This window comes from Copadichromis virginalis, linkage group LG8 (genome assembly GCF_057382275.1).
Source record: "Copadichromis virginalis isolate Kocher_CV1m ecotype Utaka linkage group LG8, C_Virginalis_male_GT1.1, whole genome shotgun sequence".
NCBI lineage: Eukaryota > Metazoa > Chordata > Actinopteri > Cichliformes > Cichlidae > Copadichromis > Copadichromis virginalis.
The window spans coordinates 14,280,314-14,302,972 of NC_140625.1; the positions used below are offsets into that span (position 1 = coordinate 14,280,314).

Genomic DNA, 22,659 nt, shown 5'->3' on the forward strand with positions numbered 1-22,659 from the left:
ATCTGCCCTGAACAATGTGAACCATGATTCATCCGTGAAGCGCACACCTCTCCAACGTGCCAGACGCCATCGAATGTGAGCATTTGCCCACACAAGTCTGTTACGGCGACGAGCTGGAGTCAGGTCAAGACCCCGATGAGGACGACGGGCATGCAGTTGAGCGTCCCTGAGACGGTTTCTGACAGTTTGTGCAGAAATTGTTTGGTTGTGCAAACCAATTGTTCCAGCAGCTGTCTGGGTGGCTGGTCTCAGACGATCTTGGAGGTGAACCTGCTGGATGTGGAGGTCCTGGGCTGGTGTGGTTACACGAGGTCTGCGGTTGTGAGGCCGGTTGGATGTGCTGCCATGTTCTCTGAAACGCCTGTGGAGACGGCTTATGGTTGAGAAATGAACATTCAATGCACGGGCGACAGATCTGGTTGACATTCCTGCTGTCAGCATGCCAATTGCACGCTCCCTCATTGCTTGTGGCATCTGGGGCATTTTGCTGTGAGTCAAAACTGCACATTCCAGGGTGGCCTTTTGTTGTGGGCAGTCTGAGGTACACCTGTGCACTACTCATGATGTCAGATCAGCATCCTGATGTGGCACACCTGTGAGGTGGGATGGATTATCTCAATATAGCAGATGTGCCCACTACCACACATTTGGACTGATTTGTGACCACTGTTTGGGAGGGATGGTTATATTGTGTATCTGGAATGAATTTTAGGTCTCTACGTCCATCCCATGGGGAATGGGAGCAAAAACAAAAGTGTTGCGTTTATATTTTTGTTCAGTGTATATAACATGATTTAGTAACAGCAGTAATGTCCACACAGTTATTCATGGCAGTAGTTATTATAGCTATTTCAGCAGAGATAAAATGTGTTTTAAAATTGAATTATCTACTTATGTCCTGTAGATAAAGTCAAATAAATGAAAATCTGTCATTTAATAACCTGAGTGAAATCAACCTGTGGTAATGAGTTAAATATTGCTTAAAAACAAACAAACAAGCAGACACATACCTAAGTAGATGGTAGTTACTCATTCACTGCATGTGAAGACGAATAACATGACATCGAAGAAAATCCACGCTTACAAAATGACTTCAGAAGCATTCAGGAACACTTTGACTTAAAGAACATTGAAGTAGAAGACCTTTTGATTTGGCAGGACTCTTCACATGCTTTTCTTGCAAGAAGTATCTCAGTCAGGGAGGCGACCAAGGACCTGAGGTTGACTTTAATGGTAGTTCTGTTATCTCTGACATGAGAAATACTGCTGACCACCATTTCAGCAGCACCTTACTCAGTCCCTTTATAGTAGTGATGCTTAGATTCATTCACTGAATTCCAACATTATACTGTCTAGTGTAAAGACAGTATAAATGGTATATTTGCCCAAACTGAATTTGGTAAGAGAGCTTTTGTTCATTTAGCACCCTTAGCTTGGAACAAACTGCAGAACGAATGGAAAATGACTGAGTTCATTACATTAAGTGCTTTTAAATCTAAACTACAAATCTTTGAGGCCACATCTGTAACATGCAGCTGTTTCAATTAGATTGATTGTCATTTTAACAGTTCTTGAAGGACAATTCAGTAGAATTGTCCTTCAAGAACTTTTTACTTGCCTACTTTGAGTACATTTCAGAGCCTGTACTTTTTCTCTCTTGCTTAGGTAAAAAAATTGCTTCAGTAGTTCAACTTTTAATTGAGTATTTTATTTTAACCCAGGTATCTGTACTTCTACTTTACTAAAGAAAGTGTGCACTTTTTCCTTTCTGTTCATTTGGCTCTTCCTCTCCTCTGCCTGGGTGAGCGGCTTTCACTTCAAGTTTCTCTGCGCCCGAGTTCTTGGAGCCTTCTTGTGCCTGCCCTGACTTCTTGGTTGTCTTGTTGAGGATCCCGTCCTGTAAGGGTGGGGGGCATCATTAACTTTCTGCTGATAGTGTTTCGAGAAAATAAAGTCATGAGGTAACCAAATGAGGTAACCTCAGATGTCTGACCTGTCTGTGATCAACAATGTTAAGCAGCACTGAGGTCACAATGCAGCTGATGGTGTTGGCCAACATGAAGATCATCATCCTCTGCCAACGCCACAGCGGGATCTTAGTTTCACTGCAACACAAATGGAGAAACTGCAGAGCTAAACAAGACTGGAAGGACAATTAGTGCTGTACAAAAAGGTAGAATTGTGTGTGGGATTTCCCATGTACCCTTGAATGCACCATAGGTGTGCATGTGGGCAGCTTCATCTCAGAGACAAACAGCAGCTAAACAACTGACAGTGCGTGTGCTCATGAGACCGTATGTTTAAAGATGTACTTCACTTAGTCATGTTTTTGTTTAGCCATGTTTAGCGTGTTTGATGACATATGAGCAGTTCTTTGTGCTTCTGTTTAAATGAGGTTCTGCATAAGTGGCAGTTCGCTAACATAACAGATTTTATTACTGACTAGCTTCTAGCAGAGAGATTTGTTGTTTCTGTGCTCTGTGTACTGGATGTTAAATAGTGTGAAGTTGCTTTCATTGCATAGCTGTATGTGTGTTAATTCATATTATCTGACTTTAGGTTTACATAACCAGTCTGAAGTAATATGCCAGCTTATTTATTTATATACTGCATTTGAGTACAGCTCAGCTGTATCTTTATGTGTATGATGTAATTTGAAGTGTAACTGGTTTGCATTATTATGCTTTGTACACACACACACACACACACACACACACTTCTCAATTTTAAATATGAAGAACGACAACTTGGACTCTGCTGTTTTGTTCCACACTCATGTGAACATTAACAAATGTTCTGACCCGACACTCTGAAGCGATTGCTGCAGCTTTCATGGTACCTTCTAAACAAGTGCACTGCAATGAGATTCTAATGTCAGGTTCTCCCCACCTGGACTTGGTGCCTAGTATCTGTCCAACAATGAGATTGGAGATCCCGACCCCAAACATCTGTACGGAGGTGGCCAGGCCCATGGCAGTTCCCAGAGTTGCCTGAGGTATGACAAGGGGAATAGACGGCCACATGCTGGCCTGGAATGCCACACAGGCAGCAACAAGTTTAACATACTAGAAAATACATTAATTCATTGTAATAATTTACCATTTTAACTCTGACGTCTAAGATTTTATTTATCAAAAATGAATTTAAAAAAAAAAATCCGCACTCACAGCAGCAAAGGAGTAGGTGACTCCCAGCCATATGGTTGAAACCAGAGGAGGGACAAAAGTGAAAGCCAGGAGTCCAAACACGGGCAGCGTGAAGACGGCGCTCGCCAATGCAAAAACTCCCCGCAGACCCACATAATCCTGGAACGCATGACAGCGAGAGTGTTTCAAGATTCCTCCTGTACCTGATGAAGGTTTATTCCTATTAAAAGGGAGTTTTTCTTCCCACTGTCACAAAGTCCTTGCTCATGGGGGGTCTTAGCATACCATATAAAGCACCCTACAGGGACAGTTGTTTTGATCTGGTGCAGTATGAATAAAATTGAATTGAAGACAGGAATAAGATTTGGGTTTAAATTAAAGATACGTACAATGAGAATGCCCACGATGGCTGAGAGGACCACTAAGCTGTCATAGACTGCTCCCACAATATAAGCTGCCTCCTCCTGGCTGTAGTAGCTGTACTTATCCTGGATGAACTTGCTGGGATATGGAAAAAAAAAAAGAAAAAAGAAGAAGACAGATGTAAATGTTTGTGACACTAGTATCACTTGCAATACGTGCTGTTGTATTTAGAGGAATGCAGGTTTAAGTTTCACGGATGACTCTGAAAGCAGCTCTGCATGTACAAGTCTTTATGCTCACACTTTATGTTGAGAACTCTACCTTGCATCAGCAATGAAGGGGAAGACGCCGTTGTAGAAGAACATGATGGTGAGAACCAGCAGCCAGTATCTTACTGACAGGAGCTTCACATCCTGAATCCTCTACACATAAAAACACACAACAATAAATGATGCTCCACACACAGATCACTAGTGTGTCCATAATACTGAAAAATTAAGGTTTTAATCTTCAGTGTTATGTATGCATGTTGTTATTATTAAAGGATATTGATCGTACCACTTTGCGAGACTCTTCTTGGATGGCTCCATCGAGACCCAGCTGTCTCACTCCAATCTTGTCCAAGGTGCTGACAATGACAGCGGAAGTGAAGCCCAGCACACACAACAGTGCGCCTAAGAAACAATAACATAAGAAACCCAGGTCACATGGCACCACACCATAAGCCTTGAGATTTCTACACACTCGTCACCTACCACCCCAGAGTGTCCACTGCATGCCATATTTTTCTTCAAACTTCTGCGTGAGGAAGAAGTTCAACACCGAGCCCAGCCGCGAGAGGGCCAGGGTCAGGCTGAAAGCCAAAGCCAACTCCTTCCCTTTGAACCAGAAGGCTGTGATGCGATTCTGAACAACTAATGAAGAAGGAGAAAGGTAACTGAGTGGTTAAGAAATGCTCCTCAAAGGCGATGCTGCAGAGAATATTTGTTCATATCCATGAAGAGAACTTACTAATCAGAGATCCATTGCCTGATCCAAACAGCAGACGGCCGGTGAGCATTAGCGGCAGCAAGTAGGGAGATCCCTTGAAGTGGGAGCCGAGAGCAAACAGCGATGAGCCCAAAACACAGAGAAAAGAGAAGAGAAACACACCGACTGCAAAGAGGAGCAAAAGAAATGGTTGTACCATCATTTTACTGTCAGTAGATTAAAAATAACTGCAGACCATGCAGAGAGAAAACATAAAACAAAACTTACAGCGATTTCCTAATTTGTCAATCAGGAATCCAGCCAGGATCACCACTACTGCATTCCTGTTGATAACAGAGAGAAGCTTCTCATTGATAAGCCACTTTTCTGCATTTTCACAGTGAAATCAATGCATTAACGTGCTTACGTCCAAGCATAGATGGCATAGAGAAGATTGTACTGCTGAGGGGTCATCCCCAGTCCCTCCACACAGTCCACTGTCCCATTGATCACCGTCGCATTGGGACACGTCAGGTTCTGTCAAACATTAAAAACAACATCAGTCTTTCCCTGCTGATAATCAAGTCGTGCAATATTGATGCGATCTGTAAGCAGCGCTGCCTCTTGCTCACCCCTTGGAACTGATCCTGTAACACACTGGGAATGTCGAAGCAAAAGTAGGACCCAAAGGTCAGCAGACAGTTAAAGAAGAGCACCACAAAGCAATAGTATGCTGCAAGACAGTGAAGCACAATAAAGAAAGGGCAACATCAGGTGATTTAAAAAGGCAACAGCCTCAGATCAATATAACAAATACTTGTCTTTATGTCTGAGGACATTTTTGGCTTTCAACAAAGCGCTATTGTGCGTTTTGGTTTTTAGCTTGTTTTTAAGGAGAAAAAAGTATGTAATTCTGTAATCCCAGTGGAAGTATAAAATGCTGAGATTTTAGGGAAGCGTGTTCAGGGTCACAAGCAGAGGTCTGGTTCGTATCAGTAATCTGTGCTGACTTGCTGTGTTTTTAATAATTAACTTTGCAGTGAGACGTACCTTTTTCCGCCGGCTGCGCCATCGTTTTCGTTGTAGAAACAGCGTCAAAAATCATAGCCGCTTCTTCTGTGGCTGATACTGGGAAACTCATATCTTAAAACCACCTGGACAGAAACGTATGTGTTTGTTGCTAAGTAACTTACAGGTGTCCTAGAGAAATAAAACATTATATAAATTACAATCAGGGTTCTGTACTGCTCATTGGACTGATTATAGTTTGATGTTGGCCATTTATTTTTGTAAGTACATTTAAACAACTTAATACCCAAATTTGCAGTACAGTACAGTATGTGACAGTATTGATTGAAACATCAATTAGTTATTTTCTAATAGAACTACAAGCTTTTGAACAGGTCGCTCAACTACGTGAGGTTTGTGTGCTGTTCCCTGCTTCTTTATTAAGCCTCGATCGCCAACTTGAAGCTTGACTCTGCGGACCAAACCGTCATCTTCTTCTGGAGCTTCAACCACTCGAGCCAGTTGCCACTGATTTCTGGGAAGCATGTCTTCTTTGATAATGACTATGTCATTGACTTTAAGATTTCGACGTGGTAGGTGCCATTTCTGTCTCATAGATATGTTCAGAAGGTACTCTCTTTTCCATCTACTCCAAAACTGCTCAGTGAGATACTGGACTCTGCGCCAACGTTTCCTTGCATATAAGTCCTCTTTCACAAACTTTCCTGGTGGAGGCAGTGCAACCTTTGATTTTAGTCTTTCCAACCCATCTTTCCAGTCCTCCCACCGTGAGCGTAAGTTGTCAGGAAGGGGGTCATCCCATTCAATGCCTCTGCGACACAGTTCCTGTAGGATACCTTTGCCTCTTAAGGTGAAGGGAGCTACGAACCCTAGTGGGTCGTACAGGGATGAGATCACTGACAGTATGCTCCGGCGAGTAGGAGGTTGGTCCTTAGTGTTTATTTTGAAACTGAAAGTGTCATTTTTGATTGACCACTGGATGCCGAGCACATGGCCTTCAGCTGTTGTGTCAGGTTTGAGATCAAGCAGTTCTGTGGTGTCTGCTCTGTCTGAGGGTTCCAGCTGGGAAAGCGCATCACTTTTGAACTTGTGCAAATGTAGACCGCCAAGTCTACAAAGTGCTTGTGTTTCGGTGATGAGTTCTTGTGCCTCTTTAACTGATGGGACACTAGTTAGACCATCGTCTACATAAAAGTTCTGTTCAACAAACTCTGAGGCCTTAGGATAGTCTGCTGTGTACTGTTGTGCCAAATATTTCAGGCCGAAATTAGCACATCCAGGGGATGAACTGGCACCGAATAGATGTACAGCCATTCTGTATTCTCTGGGTTCTTTGTCTAATTGTCCATCCTGCCACCACAGAAATCTCAGATAGTTGCGCATGTCTGGACAAACAGAGAACTGGTGGAACATTCTCTCGATATCACAGATTATGGCTACATTTTCCTTTCTGAAACGACAGAGTACCCCCACCAATGAGTTGATAATATCTGGACCTGTGAGAAGAGTGTCGTTTAATGAGACACCGAGAAATTTTGCTGAACAGTCAAAGACAACTCTTAGCTTGGCTGGTTTTTTCGGGTGATATACCCCATGGTGTGGGATGTACCATGCAGTCTTGCCTTCAGACAAAGGAGGTGCTAATTCTGCATCACCACTGCTGATAATGTCTCTCATAAAGGAACAGTAATGTTCATGATACTGTTTATCAGCCTTTAGCCTTTTCTTCAGGTGTTGCAGTCGGACTGTGGCTAACTTCTTATTGTTGGGAAGCGCTGGTGGATCATTGCCCTTGAAGGGAAGCGGCATCTCATAGTGCCCATCTGATCTTTGTTTTATTGTATCACTGAGGATTTGTATGAAGCGAACATCATCCTGTGATACATACTTATCCTCATAGTTTCTCTCATTAAAGTCAGTCTCTAGGACTTTGAGTACTTCTGTGGCTGATGGTATGGGCATTTCTTTGACTGTGATCCTGTGCACATAACTCTGGTTACCTTCTCTGTCTAGGTGAGGATTACCAGAACCAATAATACTCCATCCTAGTAGGGTTCTTTGTGCGAAAGGTTCGTTTATTTTGCCTGTGACGATCTCTAGGGGGGCTAGTGCTGATGGGCAGTCATAACCAATCAATAGACCTACTTCACAGTTCTGTAATGGCTGTAACTTGTTAGCTAAGCCTTCAAGGTGTGGCCACTGAAGTGCAGTTTCCTTGGTAGGGATATGAGACTTGTCAACTGGGATAAAGTCACGAGAGTAGACGTGTTCTATTCGGACACGAGTCTCAGAATCAAACCCACGCACCTGTAAGTTGTTGGCAAGTTTACTTGCAACGACTGTGTCGACGGAAGTCATGGTGCTAAGCTTTAACTGCACTGGTTGGGCGTCTACATTTAGTTCTGAGGCCAAATCCTCTAAAATAAAGGATGAGTCACTCTGGGTGTCAAGCAGGGCATATGTAAGTATTTCTTTCTCAGGCTCAGATGCAACTGACACAAATACTGGTACTATGCTGGATGTGGAAGATAGTTTCCTTGTTAGTACATGAGTCATAACATTATGCACTTCCTTGTTTGCACCTTCATCTGGGGATTTAGAATCCTCAGTTTTCTTTTCTTTAGGTTCATTCACTCTTTCTGTGTGTAGACAGGTGGGGTGACGCCGACCACACTTACTACAGGAGTGACGTCCTCTGCATTCTTTGGTTACATGACCCCTCCTCAAACACCCAAAGCAGAGACGATTTTCTTGAATGAAAACTTTCTTGTCATCACTAGTTTTCGCTGCAAAAGCAGGACACTTAGCTATGCCGTGCGATTCTTCTTTGCAAAACAAACATGGGGGTTTAGGTCTAGAAGTAGATACTGGGATTGGTGGAGACTTTGGTTGGATGGTAGTACTGAGTGCCTTCGCTCTTTTAACATGCCGCTCTTCTGATGCCCTTTCGTTTATTAGGAATGGTGAGGCAACAGGATTGCAAACTACTTTAGCTTCATTTTGTATGAACTTTGTAAAGCGAGCGAAGTTGGGGTAGTCTTGGCTTTTGTCTAGCTCCTCCACCACAATGCGGCTCCATCTCTGCACTATCCACTCAGGCAGTTTTCTTAGAAGCTTGTGATTTTCCTCACAATCATTAAGGATCTCTAGGCCTTTGACTTGAGGGATAGCCTCTGCACAGCTTTGGAGAAAATCTGCCAACTCCCTCAGTGCTTTAGGATCATTGGCAGCTATTTTAGGCCATTTTGTGAGTTTAGCCCTAAAGGCTCTTTGGATAACAAATGGGCTGCCATACCTTTCCTCTAAAACGCTCCAAATGCCTGCGTATGCCTGCTCACTGTTGCGGAAGAAATATCCCTCTACTGCCTTTCGTGCTTCACCTGCAAGATAGCTCTTTAGATACAACATTTTCTCACACACAGGTAAAGGTTTGTCACCAATTAGTGCCATAAAGGATACCTTCCAATCCATAAACTTTAGGGGGTCGCCACTAAAGATGGTGGGCTCAGGTACAGGAAGCCTGTTTAGGGTAAGAGAGCTAGCGAGGGCTTGAACTAAGCTAAGTTCTTCACGTTCTGGAGTAGTATTGTGAGGTCTAAATTAGGGCTGCCACGATTTGTCGACTAGTCACGATTACGTCGACTATCAAAATCGTCGACGACTAATTTAATAGTCGACGCGTCGTTTGAAGCTTTGTAAGATCCCAAAAGACGCAGGAATAAGTAGCAGGATTTAAGAGTGTAATAACGGACTGAAACAGAAGATGGCAGCACTGCATGTACAAGGATGCCAGCTGCCGTTAAACCCCGAAGAAGAAGAAGAAGAAGCAGCTGTGTCCCAGAATTCATAGCGCGGCCCAGCTCAGTTTCCAACAATGGCGGCAGCTAGTTAGTTTTAATATTACTCTTATTATTCTTTCTGGGTCACAAAATAAACGTTTAACATATTTTCAGCCGAGAATGTAGCTGTGTAAACCTCAAATATCGGCTCAGTTTATCAGGACACCACATATTTTCAAAAGCGCTCCGACGTTTTCGGAGACGTCTGTTACCCACTAGCTCGATAGCTAGCCGGGGGCTAGGTCACTAGCGCGGTGAGAACACCGGACTCCCGGCAAATTGTTTTCAAACCCACCGCCGTCTTTCGCTACTCAGGTTAAATATATATGAGTCACTTAGATAAATTAAAAATGTTGTTGTTTGGCTTTTTTTTTTTTGTATTTTATTTGTTCCTGAGTAAATCGGTTTGTCTGAGATTAAAGTTATAGTTTTTACACAGCTGAATAAACGTCAAGCAGACAGCTGATTATCAGAAGTGTGAGATGCTGGAGAATATACTCCGTTGTCCTGTTATATTTTAGATAGCAAGGAGTTTATTAAACTTCACCGAAACAATCTGCAAATTTCATTAAAATTGAATAAACTATCATCTTGTCTTTATTTTTAGTTAGCACCTTAAAAGCTTAAAGCTGTAAGCTAATGATAGTTATATAAGAGCAGATGCTGCTGGTGCAATAAGCTGTAGTTTTACGTCCAGTGGATGATGATCTGATTAGTCAACTAATCGCATAAATAATCGGTGACTAGTCGACTATCAAAATAATCGTTTGTGGCAGCCCTAGTCTAAATGTTGGTGCTTGTGGATTTAAAGAGAGCCGTGGTGCGCTGTTGGGGAGATTTGCGAAATTTTCTAAGTTGTAGCAGGAGACTTGATCATGGCTTTCAATGTCATTTTGAGCGCTAAGGGCTCTTACTCGTGCAGCTGCTACTTTCACTTCACTGTCTGCCTTTAACTGTTGAAGTTTAGTCTTTTCCTCCTCCAACTTTGCCTTTGTTTCCACTTCCTTTATTTTCCACTCATTTTCCATTTGGCTGATCTTGGTTTCCTGTGCCAATATTTCTTGTGTGGCCTTTGCTTGTTCCACTTTGGCTGCAAGTTCAGCTTCTGCTTCCACCTCACGACTGCCAGTAGAATCTGCCTTTGAGCGTGCAACTGAACCCTCTGGGAACGACGTTTCAGTTTTTGTATCACCAAACACAGAACCATAGTCCCTTTTGTTTAACATCACTCGTACTCTTTCCTTTTCAAGGCGATCGTTAAAGAGCTGATCGATATTTTCCTGTCGTTTAGCAACAACTTCACAAATGTCAGTTGTAAGCACTGCACAAGCATCCATTCGCTTAACAATGTCGGGCGTCATGGATTGGCTGCGGCGAACGGGTTCATAATGCTGTTGTACTACAGCGTGCTTGTCTCTTATGTCATGACTGGCATTGTTTAGCTCTTCAGGTGAGCAGAAAGTTTTCAGCTTTGTTCTGATTTCTTTAGCTGCCTTCTTCCAAGTGTCATAAGCTTTGTTAAATGCCTTCTCATTTTTCTTTGCCTCATATTCCTGCATTTCTTTACCCTTTTCAGTTAAATGCCTTTCACGATTGCTGGATCTTACTCCTTGTTGCTCTGAGTCGTCGGCTTCTTCAGCAGCGTTCAACATTTTGTTACTGTAATGTGTATGTTGCTCTATGCGATAACGTCTGGACTTAAACTTACGTGAGTGTTACTTTTGGAAACAATGCTCACATCAGACGTTTACATCACATAAATAAACAGATTAGCACCCACATATTAGACAAAATGTAACTGTAAATACCGCTGATATACGTTACTTTCAAGAAGAATAAACCCATACAATTTAAAGATTGTAATTACTCAGTGCAATGCAGTATACCTTTAAGGCTGTAACCACAAAAATATTTAAGGCAAGTAATTCTGAATTAGAGTGCAGAGTCCTGTTATCAGCAAAGTCCTTAATGGGCATAATACCTGCACCTTCGTAAAGTGACCATCAGAGTTCAAAGGGGAGGTAGGTGAAGGAAACGGTTTCCAGGGCCTAATCCGTGGATCGACTTCCTCCAAGGCGTGGACGTCTATCAGCAGAGAATGTACCTTCACCTATCAGCAGAGAATGTCCCTTAGTCTGTAACACAGTCAAATATATTCTCAAGTAATATTCAAGCATGCCATTCAGCGTGTTAGTACGAGCTCGGGAGCAGCTTGGGAGAACAAGAAAACAGAGACTGCTTCAGGTTGTCTTCCCAAGACAGCAGATTTATCAGTTTAAACCAGTACAGACCAAGATAAGGCAGCGTCTTCCTGCCCATGGGTGAAGAAGCATCCTTTGTGTAGTTTATCAGTTCAGCTACAATTGTGATGATCTCAGCGACATATTTTCAAGGCACAAAATAAAGAGTTCTTTCATTAGTGAAATCTGAAACAAACCATTTGGCCTTCAACAGGCGTCTAAAAGATTAAGAAACTAATGTAGCTGAGGGAGTGATCTCTGTGGTATTTCAACCTTGTACCAGCCTGTGATTCTCACACATCAATTCTTGGGTCAAAGAGAAAAATAACTAAAACAAAGGGGCCTTATTGAATGACAGAGTTTTCCTGCATAATGTCACTATAAAACAATATCCAGTAAATGCTCCCATGGTACTAAAATACCTAACAGTAGGCAACGAAGCAAAGATGATCTTGACTGGTGTAGAAATCTCTCACAGCTGACACACGGACCCAGCTCGTGGCACGGGCTGCACTCATCTGGCATGGGAGCTAGCAAGTAGCCTTCACTCAGCGATCGAGTTTTCACTGTAGCAGTCCCCCGGACCAAGGAAGAAATAGAGAGAGCCTCGACGGGTGCAGTAATTTTTACTTTGAGATTCATTCAGAATCTAACAGTGCGCCAGGTGCGCCAATGCACCGTGAAAACTAAACAGAAACACAAAATACATTTTCTTAGACGCTTATTACAAATATGAACTCAAATAAAGCAGAAAATACAACAAAATATCAATTAAGCAAAGAAATACAACTTAAAACATGTACCTCGCTCCGCATTCCAAGGGCTGCAAATTACTCTACTGGACACTATGCGTAGCTGTTCAGGCTTAGATCAATAAACAAAACTGGACCTTTACAGAATGTGCATGCTCTTTTTGTTTTCATATTTTAATTTATATTTAATTGTGTTGTGGTTTGCAGTGTTTTGTGTTGTTTCACTTTTAATTTGTTTCACAGGAAAAAGCTGAAAATTTAAATGGTTAAAAGTAGAAATGTAAATAGTTGTTTTTAGTATTATAAGATTTATTTATTACCTTTTATGTGGAGTGAATAAATTAAAGTATATTTACGGTGGGCGCTAGAGACAAAGCATGTACAAACCCCGAAGTACGTAAAAACTCCAAAACACGTCAAAACTCCAAAATACGTAAAAATTCCGAAGTATGTACAAACACCAAAACACATAAAAACTCCAAAACACGTACAAACCACAACAGAAGTGCTCTAGGATGCTAGGATCCTAGTGGCTACACAAGCCAGAAAGTACCAACGACCGGATTTGGTGTGTGGTAGTAACAGGTAAATGAACTTTTTTTTTTTTAATTATTTGAATCTATATGAGTGCTTGTGTATAAATACACAAACAATACACATATGCTTTCAATTGTGTAATTTAAGTGATCTAGGTAGCTCTGTTTTGGAAGTTCAGTTAATGCTAGAAATGTGTTTTGGAGTTTGTACATGCTTTGGAGTTTGTAGTGCTTTGTCTCTAGGGACCACCGTATATATTTATATATAAACATATATAAATAAAACCACTTTTTTTTACAATAGTAATTCCTTTTGAGCACAATTTTATATTGTTGTTAATAATAAATTAATTAAAGCAACAAAACAACCTGAAGAGTCGGCTGGGAACCGAAAGAGTCGAATCTTTTTAGTGAGTCGAGCCGAAAGAGACGGTTCTCTAAAAAGAGCTGGAAATCCCATCAGTACTAAGTATCGCGAGTTTTGGGTGATTTGTCCCTCATCGAACACCATCGTGGGCTTATACAAACAATGCCGTACCACTCAGATATTCCCAAGTTTTTTTCAGGGTTTTACAAATAAGGACTTCGGCTGTGACTCTAACATGTGAGATGTCTTTGTTACGGAGAGCTAAAACGTGGGAAATCTCTGAGTCTGAGGACAGCGACGCTGAAACAAAACCCGGTTTGGGCAGCGATAACAGCATCCAGACAGCCAGCACAGAAAAGCAGGAGCAGGGTTCACACAATTCAGCAGCAAATAGGGGGGGGTCTGCTGCTCTGGCTCCTCCAGCAGCAGGTGGGTCCGGTACACCGAGTCCTGCCAGGAAACGTCGCAGTAAGGAGGAAATAGAAGAGGACAGGCTGAAAGTGAAGGAGAGGAAGGAGGCGAGAGAGAAACAGAGAGCGGCCAGAGCCCAGGAGCAGGAGGAGAGGAGACGGGAGCAGCAGAGGAGGAGAGAGGCAGCCAAGACCCTCAAGAGTCTCCGGCCAGAAAACTGCCTCAAATGCATCACTGTCTGCATACACCCAGGTACACACGGACACAGGGATGCCTTCAGGTGTCGCCGGAAATTAACTTTACAACTACAATTTGGGGCCAACTTTAAAAAATAAATAAATAAATATGTGCAGATGTAAAATGACACAGGTAGGATCTCTTTTGTGTTGACTGTATTTGTGCCATGTATGATCCCATCCCTGTCTCTTAAAGAGTATTTTCTGTATTTCTAGTTTACGATACAGTTTTCCACGGCATCTTTACTTCTTCAACACCCTGCATAAGCTCAAAAGCGTTCACGCCCCCACTCCACAGTCATTACCAATAACAAGATGTCCAGTTTGAATTTAAGGGGGAAAAAGTGCAGCAAAGTCAAACTGCAGTCTTGCATTTCCATCCTGGTCTACGTTCCACATCAGTGACTCAATGCTCCTTGCAAGGGCCTGTCTAAATCTTTAAGAACCATTACCTAAGTACTGTTTAAGTAATGGCTGTTGTTTCCAGCCTAAAAGGCACCACCTTAAAAATGTCATTTTCCTTGACTATGACTCCTGCGGGGATGGCAGTGGGCTTTATAATGCACAAAAACGCACAAATTGCTGTGTTGTTTTGTATCTTTCTTCAGTTCTTCTGCAGCAGGATGGCTCAGACGTCCTGCTGGACACTCTGGTTTCCCTTGACTGGAAGTTCAGCATCGAGAGCGAGCAGCTCGTTGGCAGCATCGCCTGGACCCAAGATTTACCTCAGGTAGGCAGCTCACTCAATCTAGATTTAGCAATTTGCTACATTTTTGTTGATTCCCGTGAGGGATTACTGTTTTGGCTTTAGCAGGGAGAAGGTGGCATGGTCTCAGTGGTGGAGGAGGAAGAGCAGGTGCTTCTGGTCCTGAGTCTGGCTGATTTCATGGATGTAGTGATCTCTGTGAATAGAGTAAGCAGTCCTTTGAGCTGTTGTAATGGTGTCATTGACTGTATGAAGGAGCTGTGGCTCCTCGAACTCACACTGCGCTCTGCCACTCCGCAGATTATCCACAGCCAAGCGGTGGAGACGGGGGTGGGGTCTTTCTGGAGTCCGATTTTGGAGTTTCTCAACCGTGATGGCAAGAAGGTGGTCACTCTGTTAGTGACAGACTCTGAGCCAGATTACAGGTCAGCTTAACTGGGAATACTTAACTTCCTCTGTTACCCAGTGGCTCCTTCACTTCTCCACTTTCTGATTATAAGTAAAGTGCGGAAACTGTATGACCTGATCTATTGTTTACCAACAGGTCAAACGCCCACAGTGTGCCTCTACAATACAAATTGGGGATGGATCATCTGGACATTGAGGAGGTCAGTTTGCTTTGAATCTCTGTCTTTCTTTCAAGGATTTGCGATTCTTACTTCCTAATTTTATCACATGTACACACAACTCACAGCTGACCTACGTCAACTGCAATTTGCACATCAGGACACTTTGCACACTAAGTTCATTTTGTACATTAAGCTCCTTTGTACATCCATTTACATCAACATCTGCGTACCTCACTTGTCTTCACTTACTTATTGTTGTACTTATTTATTTATCTTTCATTATTTTTATCCTTATTGGTCTTGTTCCTTCAACCCTATCTAACTTGGCATTTGTGTATGGACAGCAAAGGAAGAATTTCATTGCACAGAGAGATGCTATTTCTCTGTACACATGACAATAAACACTTTGAATCTTGAACTCGTATACATCTTCAAAAAAGCTTGATGGATAACAAATAGCTTTCTCTCTCTCTCTCTTTTTGAAACGCTTTCATCTCCAGGTTCTCGTGTATCTACAGCTCTACAAAAATATCTCCGTGGTTTTCCTGGATAGCTGGCAGGAGGTCACTGATCATGTTTGTGCTGTCACCAAAGCTTTGTCCAAACGCCCTTTCAAGTATGCCACAGTTCTGTGCCCTGACATAGACAGTATAGCGGCTGACTGTGAATTAATGAAACCTCCACTTTGTGCTCTTGCAGACTCCTGACAGAGGGAGCAGAACTGCCCTTTTGCGTGGATGGCTCATGGGCCAGTGGGGTTTGGGTAGAGAAGGATGGCTCCGGCCTGATTCAGGTCTGGAGCAGGCAGATCCAGCAGCTGAACAGAGTCAGCCCTGCTGTGGCCTCTGCTGTGACCGCATCCTATCCATCTCCCCAGCTGCTGCTACAGGTGAGGAGACGCTGTGGTCTGATAAGGTTTGCGTGAAGAAAAACTCTTCTTCTGTAATATGTTCTGTTCATTTTAGGCTTATAACAGCTTGGGGTCAGAGGAGGACAGAAAAGGGCTGCTCGCGGGCCTCTCAGCGAAAAGCGGAGGCAAAGAGAGACGCGTGGGACCGGAGATTTCAGCCCGAGTCTATCGCTGCCTCACAGCCCACAACCCCCAGCTGGTCCTGGACTAATCCGAGAGCAAGAAGACCGGGAGACATCAGCGAGGACGAATCTGGTTTCTGATAATGCTCTGTCTCCACTTGGCTGCTAATATGTTAATGTTGATGTTTACAAGTTAAAAATATGCCTTGGATTTGAGATTTACTTACCAGGAAAAGCACTTTTTCTTCTCATTTTAACTCCTGCAGATTAAATGTATAGATTACCAGAATATAATCTGGAGTACAGGGAATAATGTGATGACTGTTTTTCAGCACAGCTTTTTGTGTATAAATAGGAGATATATAAGCTGCATAAATTGTATGTATATGTATGAATCTTTCTAGAATAAATAAGCTGAAGCAGGCACTTTCTAGTTTTTTGGTTTTATTTTAAAGAATGAACCTGAGTAAGAAAATCCATAAAGAAAAGTAGCAAAAACTGGAAATAGAAAATGAAACAAAAAAAAAACTGCAGAGTGCAGTGCAGAGCTACCTTTGACATTTAAGCAAAATGGCGATTACAAAACACGTTTACAAAAAGTCGATTTCACAGTATCAAAAAGCACCTCTGTTCCTTCCAGAGTCTACGGCTTTCTAGAAGTTTACCTTTTGTTTGCCTCTTCTCTCTCTGAATCTAACCTCTTTAAATGGCAGCAGGCCTCATCTCTCACTCGCACACACACACACACTCTCTCACACACACACTCTTTGTTCTTGTTCATTTCAACATTATGTGGAAGACAAATACTTGTTACATAGCAAACAAATAAGCAACGATCCACTCAAATGTTAGCTAAAATATCTCTCTGTGATCAACAAAAGGAGAAATTTGTGGCAACAGTAGAAAAGCTGTGTGCCAATTTTCTTTCTTTTTTGTCAAACATCTCCTCCGCTGGACCACGTGGTCAAGTCCAACGGCACCTTTTGCACTGATAATCTTCTGGCTCGGAGCAGTAGCTCTCGTAGTCGCTGCTGGGAGGAGATGGGGGACAGGAGCAAGCGCTGGAATGAGTTTGAGGTGACGGGTAAGGGTCCGTGTTGGGAATCGGACTGGTGCAGGGGCTGGGGGAAGCACAGGCACTGGACACCGGGCTCAGGTTGGGGCAGGGGCTCGAAGGCAGGCTCGTCTTGCCGAAATCCTCCTGCTCCTCTGAGGGTTCGGGGCTGCTGCTGAGGCTGAAGACCCAGCCCAGCTGTATGTGGAGGAGGACACGCAGGCCAGGGGGCAGATCCAGGGCATTAAACAGGTCTGGGCAACACGGCAACATTTGGTGCAGCCTTGCACAGCAAAGGTACTGCAGGGAGGTGGGTGTATAGCAGGCCTGCATCACCTTCATGCTGCTCTTGGCTGCTGTGGAGCACACCATGGGGTACAACTTCTTGTTGTGTAACCTTGTTGCAGCCACACCTGTTGGCAGGACAGGCAGAGCCCATTGGGATTATTAGAATATGCAGACAAACGTAACTAACTGAAAAATGGATGCAGTCCGTTCGCCCTAAACCAGTTACCTACATCTCTAATGTGGCTATACCCCCACCCCCCGATGGTGCCAGCTACTTGAAGGTTGACACCGAGGAGAACAACAACATGCTTCCAAGAGATATGATAACGAGAACAACCTGACTCTCTGCCCTATTCCTCAAGGCCACCTGCGTAGGCTGCGGACTGTTGATCTTGGCCTAACAGGCGAAAGGACACTTTCTCAAGCTGAACTCAGGACACACACCCCGACACGCACACATGCACACTGATACTGACGTGCACTCACCACACTCCCTTCCACGGATCCAATGCCTCCTCCCATGCTTACCTCCCACCCGATGGAGACAGCGGCTCAGCTGGAGGCGCGAATAATCGCAGTGACCATGACCACTGTGTACATTGGTGCACCCACCCTCCCCACTTATGTTGCTTATCTGTGTTTCATGGTGTTACAGTGTGATGATATCTGTGCTTCTTTATGTGCTATGGAGGTTTTTGTTTTCTCCTCATGATGACTCACTTGTTGGAAGTCATCATGGGCAGAAACCATTTTTTTTCTCCTGAATTGCCCCTATGTGTTACACATCTCACTGTCCATCCCTTTTTTTTGCTGCCTAGCCCGACCTGTCTCCCCAGTGTTTGTATATTTTATGTATGGTCGAGTAGGTCTGTCATTTCAGCTGCAGGCAACTGCAACCGACAAATAAAGCTTCTACTTATCCTTAAAACGCAGGAAAACACAAACCTATGCAGTGCCGGTTCTTGTAGAAGGTGAGGGTGCCGTGCCACGTATCCAGGTGCACTCCGATGATCGAGCCTTGACCGAACCGAGAAGAGAATTTTATTTTGTCCCCTTTGTGCTGGAACAGACCTTTGAACACACAGAGAAACATTTTTGTTTTATTTACTGTTTTCTTATCAATCAAAGTCATTATATCTGATAACTCACCGGTGTAGGAGAGCCCCCAGCTGTCTTCATCATGGCCCAGCAGACTGCCAAAGTTGTACTTGAACTTCTCCAGGTTCACCTCTGAAGTTCCAACTCCCACCATCTACACCAGAAAAGCAAAACAAAACAAACATTTTAAAAATGTTCATGTTCAGGTCACTTTGTTACAACTTTAGTATTCTTTTAGCTTCTCTTACGCACCATATCTGTACCGTAGACAGGGGAGGTCATCTTGATTTCCCAGTAGTGTTGGCCGTCTGCGAGCTCCTTGTTGCCACGGATTGCAGCAGTGCCGCAGCTGTAGTCTGAGTGAAAGCTCACCTTCCTGTTGTCACAGCTCAGAAAGGCTCCAGAGGACTTACAGTGGTCATCCCACACCCAGTCAAAACCTGGACACACGCCATGCACGAGCAGTTATGGCAGATGTTCTTCCAAAAACGAAGCACACCGACGTTTCTTGGCTTTTCATCTACCGCCACTTTAAGGCTGTTCATCATGCAGTTTTGAGGGATCTGTGATCAAATAGCTTTAAACTTCATGGCACCGCTATATGCTGTGCTCAGTATAATTTGCAGATGGTAACATCTTAATGGGTAAATGTTACAGCTGCTTATCATGAGCGTGTTAGATCTATCGGTGTGTACGTGACTCTCAGCCTTCTTATTCTGTTCATGAGTTTGCAAAGGAAATAAATGAAGATGTTGATTTCTGACCATCCTGAACCTTAAACATGACACTGATAGTGAAAGCTTGTTGTGGCACTAATCACACCTTTACAATGCACAGAAGTTGGAATATGAATGAATATAGTGTTAATATTCCCCGACAGACAGCCGTAAGCATATAAAGACTCTACAACATGCCCAAATTATAATATTGTTTACATGCATCTTTATGCTGTCTTTCATCAGCTTCTGCTCACCTTTGTCCTCCTCCCCATAGAGACAGTCACTGATGACGCCAAGAAGCGGACTGAGCTCTTCCTCTGGGTCACAGTGGAAGAAAGACTCCCGTTTCACTGGTACTGTGCTTGGCAATGCCACCACCTCAGAGACAGTCTGGAACCCGGCCCGGTAATCCACCTCAGGCTCCAAGTCACTGATCTGGTTGACGCAAACATTACAAACAGGATCCTGTAAGTCCACGGACGTGGCCCTAGTCCAGGGGGGCAGTGAGCTCCAGCAGTAGAGCTGAATCAGGATCACAACAAATTGCTATCAAAGAGCAACATAGGTTGCCAAGGCTGAATGGAAAAAAAAGGGGAAAGTTTGCAATCTAAAGAGCCAGACGGGAACTTGTGTGCTATGTTTTTGAACACTGTGTATCACTAGTGATGTGAGGTCATGCATACAAGCAAGTAAACTTAGAAGATTCTTTAAAAGTACTGGGCATGCTGTCATGTCATGACCACATTTCACACACTGCTATTCCAGAAAGTGAACAGTCCAAGTGGAAAAACTAGCTGTACTTACTCTAAATAGAACTATTCTGTTTCACATTGCAGGGATACAGTTCTTCATTTCCAGTGAAACCACTTTTCCATTTAGCCCAGTTTCAATTATATTCCAGTAAACACAAACAGGAAAGTCTCACCTGTGTGACTGTCCGACCCTCCTGTTCCTCTCTGTCTGATGACTGGATCACAGCCATGGCATCTGTCTCTTGCCAGGTTTGACTCCAGGCCAAGTGCCGAGCCCGTCCGTTTCTGCCTCTTCTTAGCATTGCAGTTCTGTGGAAAGCCAACCCAGCACCTGATGACCAGCTGGCACAAGTACAGGAGGCCACGTATTTCTTATTTATGTCAAGTGCAGTCACTGCTAAACTCCTGCTTAGCACTCTACGTGTACTTGTTAAATATCAACACTTCACCGAGTTCTTTTGATTCCTCATAGGCATCCGATGGAAGACAACACACTGCTCAGTATCATTTCACACTTTGATTCTCTTACACAATACTTCTAGAAGAGAGACGCTTCCTGCATGACACATTGCCGCGGATCTCAAAATGGTGGTGTGCCCCTAACAGTTTTATTACCAGCTCGCTCATTCAAGTCTAAACAACAGCGTTTCAGCAACTTTTCACTAGAAGATGGTCCCCTGTTATCTATTTTTTCCCAGGCAAGCATGAGCGAGAGTCTACAGCATTCCACTCCCCAAGGACACGTAGTCTAATGCCTTTATTTTTCAGGGCCGTGTCCACTTAATACTACACTATATAATTATATGACACTTTAGTTAATATAAAGCCCCCCCTCCCCCCTTGTATAAAATCTGGTGAGGGTCGTCTAGGAATAAGCAGCATACTGACTCATCTAAATTTAACTACAAAATAAGGCCCAGGCCCAAAAACATGTCTGAACCACCTCTCACTGCTATCATATTTCACCAGTTTCTAACAAACCTGCAGGGCAACTGAAAGTAGGTCAATCCAAACTACTCTCTGTCAGTTCAGCTGTTTTGTTTGCTGACCTTATTTTTCACTTCCACATATGATATTACAGTTAGAGACAAGCTGCACGATTTACTGTGAGGAAGCCTTTCTAGTCACCTCGAATGATCTTTGTGTCAGCTTCTCTATTTCCATCTGTCCCATATGCCACAGTTAGCAACAGGATGTGTTTTCATGCACGCCTTTGACTTTTTAAAGCTGACCCCCATGCTTCACAGGACCCCCATGCTTCACAGGACTCCCAGGGTCACCTGACCACTGATAAGTGGGTCAGGTGTAACAGCAATTACAGCTAAAATAAGAAACCTATATCATTTGTATCATGTGATTTTGGCTGTTAACAGAGCAATAATTCAATTCAGTTTTATTTATATGGCGCCAAATCACAACACTAGTCGTCTCAAGCTGTAACGTAAAGATTCCAACAAGCATATGACCACCTTTGAGCAAGAACTTGGCAACAGTGAGGAGGAAAACAGGCTGGAAACTCTGGCAGAAACAGGCTCAAGGAGTGGCAGCCAGTAAACAGCTATAAAATGCGCGCACACTATTGAGACTACAATAATAGCTGACTGCAGTCAATTACAAATGAAGCTGTCAACAACACTGTTTCCATTCTTAGTCAGCTTTACTCGTTAAAAACACTGTAATTACAAATGCAATAACCAGAACATCACCAGACTGTGTGTGCTTTTTCAAACATCGAATCTAATCTTATTCAAACTGTTTACCAAATGCACAATCACATGCCTCAATGGCAGCGTTTGCCTCTCTGAAATGTACCCTTGTTTACAAAATAATATGAGTAGCAGACTTATTATACCCTGTAATAACATACAGTTAACGACCCAAACCACAACCAGAGCCTTTATTTGCTAAAAACTACACATCTTGAGTTGTTAACTCTCATGGTTAATGCCTGCAGGGAACAGCTGGTTACCGCTTTGCAAACAGGTGCAGGAGAGTGCCATTAATTTAGATTAGTTAGTCTGGAGCCAGTCTCATTTTAATTGGGCCTTACCCTACATTACTCTAAATGCATCATCATCCGGAGCACCGAGTTTGAGCAGCTCCTTTGTCAGTCTATGTAAGGACAGGTATGGTGCCAGTGGACTGCCACAGCAATAATGAAGGCACGTTTAAAACTACTGAAAATGTACGCATGTACCTGAATCTGATCCATTTCCTCATGAAGGAATGCTGTCTACTTCATAACGCTTGCGATGAATCGTTCCGTTAAATATGATCAGATCCTTTATCTTAGCACATATATAACAGGCAGTGCAACAGGACTGTGTCATTCCCAGCAGGAATTCTGTGCTTACCTTGCTGTACTCTTCCTGCTCACTGTGTTGCAGTGGCTCATTGGTGTGTCTCTATATCCAAGTGTGTCACGGGTGCAGCGTGCATCTGTCCCACTTCTTACAAGACAGAAGTAAACATTACTTCTCCACGCCCTCTTCACAGCTTATTGGATAAGACCTGTGTGGAGGAGGAGTTCATGTTGGTTTGTGTAGTCACCTA

The 22,659-nt window shown here is 43.2% G+C and overlaps 3 protein-coding genes across 9 annotated transcripts; 1 reads left to right on the top strand and 2 right to left on the bottom strand.

Moving 5' to 3' along the window:
* Nucleotides 1-528: 528 nt before the first annotated feature.
* On the bottom strand, nt 529-12,027 carry LOC146702952 (lysosomal dipeptide transporter MFSD1-like). Of its 4 annotated transcripts, XM_085466022.1 has the most exons (15): nt 8,967-10,104; nt 8,803-8,887; nt 5,529-5,632; nt 5,111-5,211; nt 4,906-5,015; nt 4,767-4,822; nt 4,521-4,664; nt 4,265-4,423; nt 4,068-4,183; nt 3,831-3,931; nt 3,536-3,647; nt 3,168-3,305; nt 2,890-3,029; nt 1,994-2,105; nt 529-1,897 (listed from the first exon to the last, which is right to left on the bottom strand). In XM_085466022.1, the coding sequence occupies exons 3-15, from the start codon at nt 5,617-5,619 to the stop codon at nt 1,742-1,744; spliced, it is 1,536 nt and encodes a 511-aa protein (XP_085322148.1). In that variant the 5' UTR covers nt 5,620-5,632; nt 8,803-8,887; nt 8,967-10,104; the 3' UTR covers nt 529-1,741. The 4 variants fall into 4 exon arrangements, with proteins under 4 accessions (XP_085322148.1, XP_085322149.1, XP_085322145.1 ...); XM_085466023.1 differs by lacking the exons at nt 8,803-8,887; nt 8,967-10,104 and adding an exon at nt 11,334-12,027; XM_085466019.1 differs by lacking the exons at nt 8,803-8,887; nt 8,967-10,104 and adding an exon at nt 11,328-12,027.
* Nucleotides 12,028-13,223: 1,196 nt separating this feature from the next.
* On the top strand, nt 13,224-16,621 carry eme2 (essential meiotic structure-specific endonuclease subunit 2). 2 transcript variants are annotated; one of them, XM_085466028.1, is made up of 8 exons: nt 13,224-13,904; nt 14,497-14,618; nt 14,703-14,801; nt 14,895-15,019; nt 15,139-15,202; nt 15,664-15,779; nt 15,863-16,052; nt 16,129-16,621. In XM_085466028.1, exons 1-8 carry the CDS (start codon nt 13,484-13,486, stop codon nt 16,282-16,284), a joined length of 1,293 nt encoding a protein of 430 aa, XP_085322154.1. In that variant the 5' UTR covers nt 13,224-13,483; the 3' UTR covers nt 16,285-16,621. The 2 variants fall into 2 exon arrangements, with proteins under 2 accessions (XP_085322154.1, XP_085322153.1); XM_085466027.1 differs by having other exon boundaries at nt 13,226-13,904; nt 14,700-14,801.
* A 467-nt stretch (nt 16,622-17,088) lies between these two features.
* On the bottom strand, nt 17,089-22,548 carry spsb3b (splA/ryanodine receptor domain and SOCS box containing 3b). Of its 3 annotated transcripts, none has more exons than XM_085466026.1 (7): nt 22,461-22,548; nt 20,280-20,415; nt 19,609-19,789; nt 18,888-19,075; nt 18,687-18,789; nt 18,483-18,608; nt 17,089-17,662 (listed from the first exon to the last, which is right to left on the bottom strand). In XM_085466026.1, the coding sequence occupies exons 1-7, from the start codon at nt 22,499-22,501 to the stop codon at nt 17,160-17,162; spliced, it is 1,278 nt and encodes a 425-aa protein (XP_085322152.1). In that variant the 5' UTR covers nt 22,502-22,548; the 3' UTR covers nt 17,089-17,159. The 3 variants fall into 3 exon arrangements, with proteins under 3 accessions (XP_085322152.1, XP_085322151.1, XP_085322150.1); XM_085466025.1 differs by having other exon boundaries at nt 20,280-20,448; XM_085466024.1 differs by having other exon boundaries at nt 19,609-19,876; nt 20,280-20,448.
* Between the last annotated feature and the right edge of the window lie 111 nt (nt 22,549-22,659).

Excerpts from the sequence above, each read along its gene's own strand:
- LOC146702952 (XM_085466023.1), bottom strand. The coding sequence starts at position 5,619 with ATGAGTTTCCCAGTATCAGCCACAGAAGAAGCGGCTATGATTTTTGAC. Across the intron at positions 4,424-4,520 it reads AGGCAATGGATCTCTGATTA|TTGTTCAGAATCGCATCACA; the intron begins GTAAGTTCTCTT and ends CTTCTTCATTAG. Across the intron at positions 3,932-4,067 it reads AAGAAGAGTCTCGCAAAGTG|AGGATTCAGGATGTGAAGCT; the intron begins GTACGATCAATA and ends TTTTATGTGTAG.
- eme2 (XM_085466027.1), top strand. The coding sequence starts at position 13,484 with ATGTCTTTGTTACGGAGAGCTAAAACGTGGGAAATCTCTGAGTCTGAG. Across the intron at positions 14,802-14,894 it reads TAGTGATCTCTGTGAATAGA|ATTATCCACAGCCAAGCGGT; the intron begins GTAAGCAGTCCT and ends GCCACTCCGCAG. Across the intron at positions 15,780-15,862 it reads TTGTCCAAACGCCCTTTCAA|ACTCCTGACAGAGGGAGCAG; the intron begins GTATGCCACAGT and ends GTGCTCTTGCAG.
- spsb3b (XM_085466024.1), bottom strand. The coding sequence starts at position 22,501 with ATGAGCCACTGCAACACAGTGAGCAGGAAGAGTACAGCAAG. Across the intron at positions 20,449-22,460 it reads AGCAGGAAGAGTACAGCAAG|CTGGTCATCAGGTGCTGGGT; the intron begins GTAAGCACAGAA and ends TACTTGTGCCAG. Across the intron at positions 18,609-18,686 it reads CTGGGGGCTCTCCTACACCG|GTCTGTTCCAGCACAAAGGG; the intron begins GTGAGTTATCAG and ends GTGTGTTCAAAG.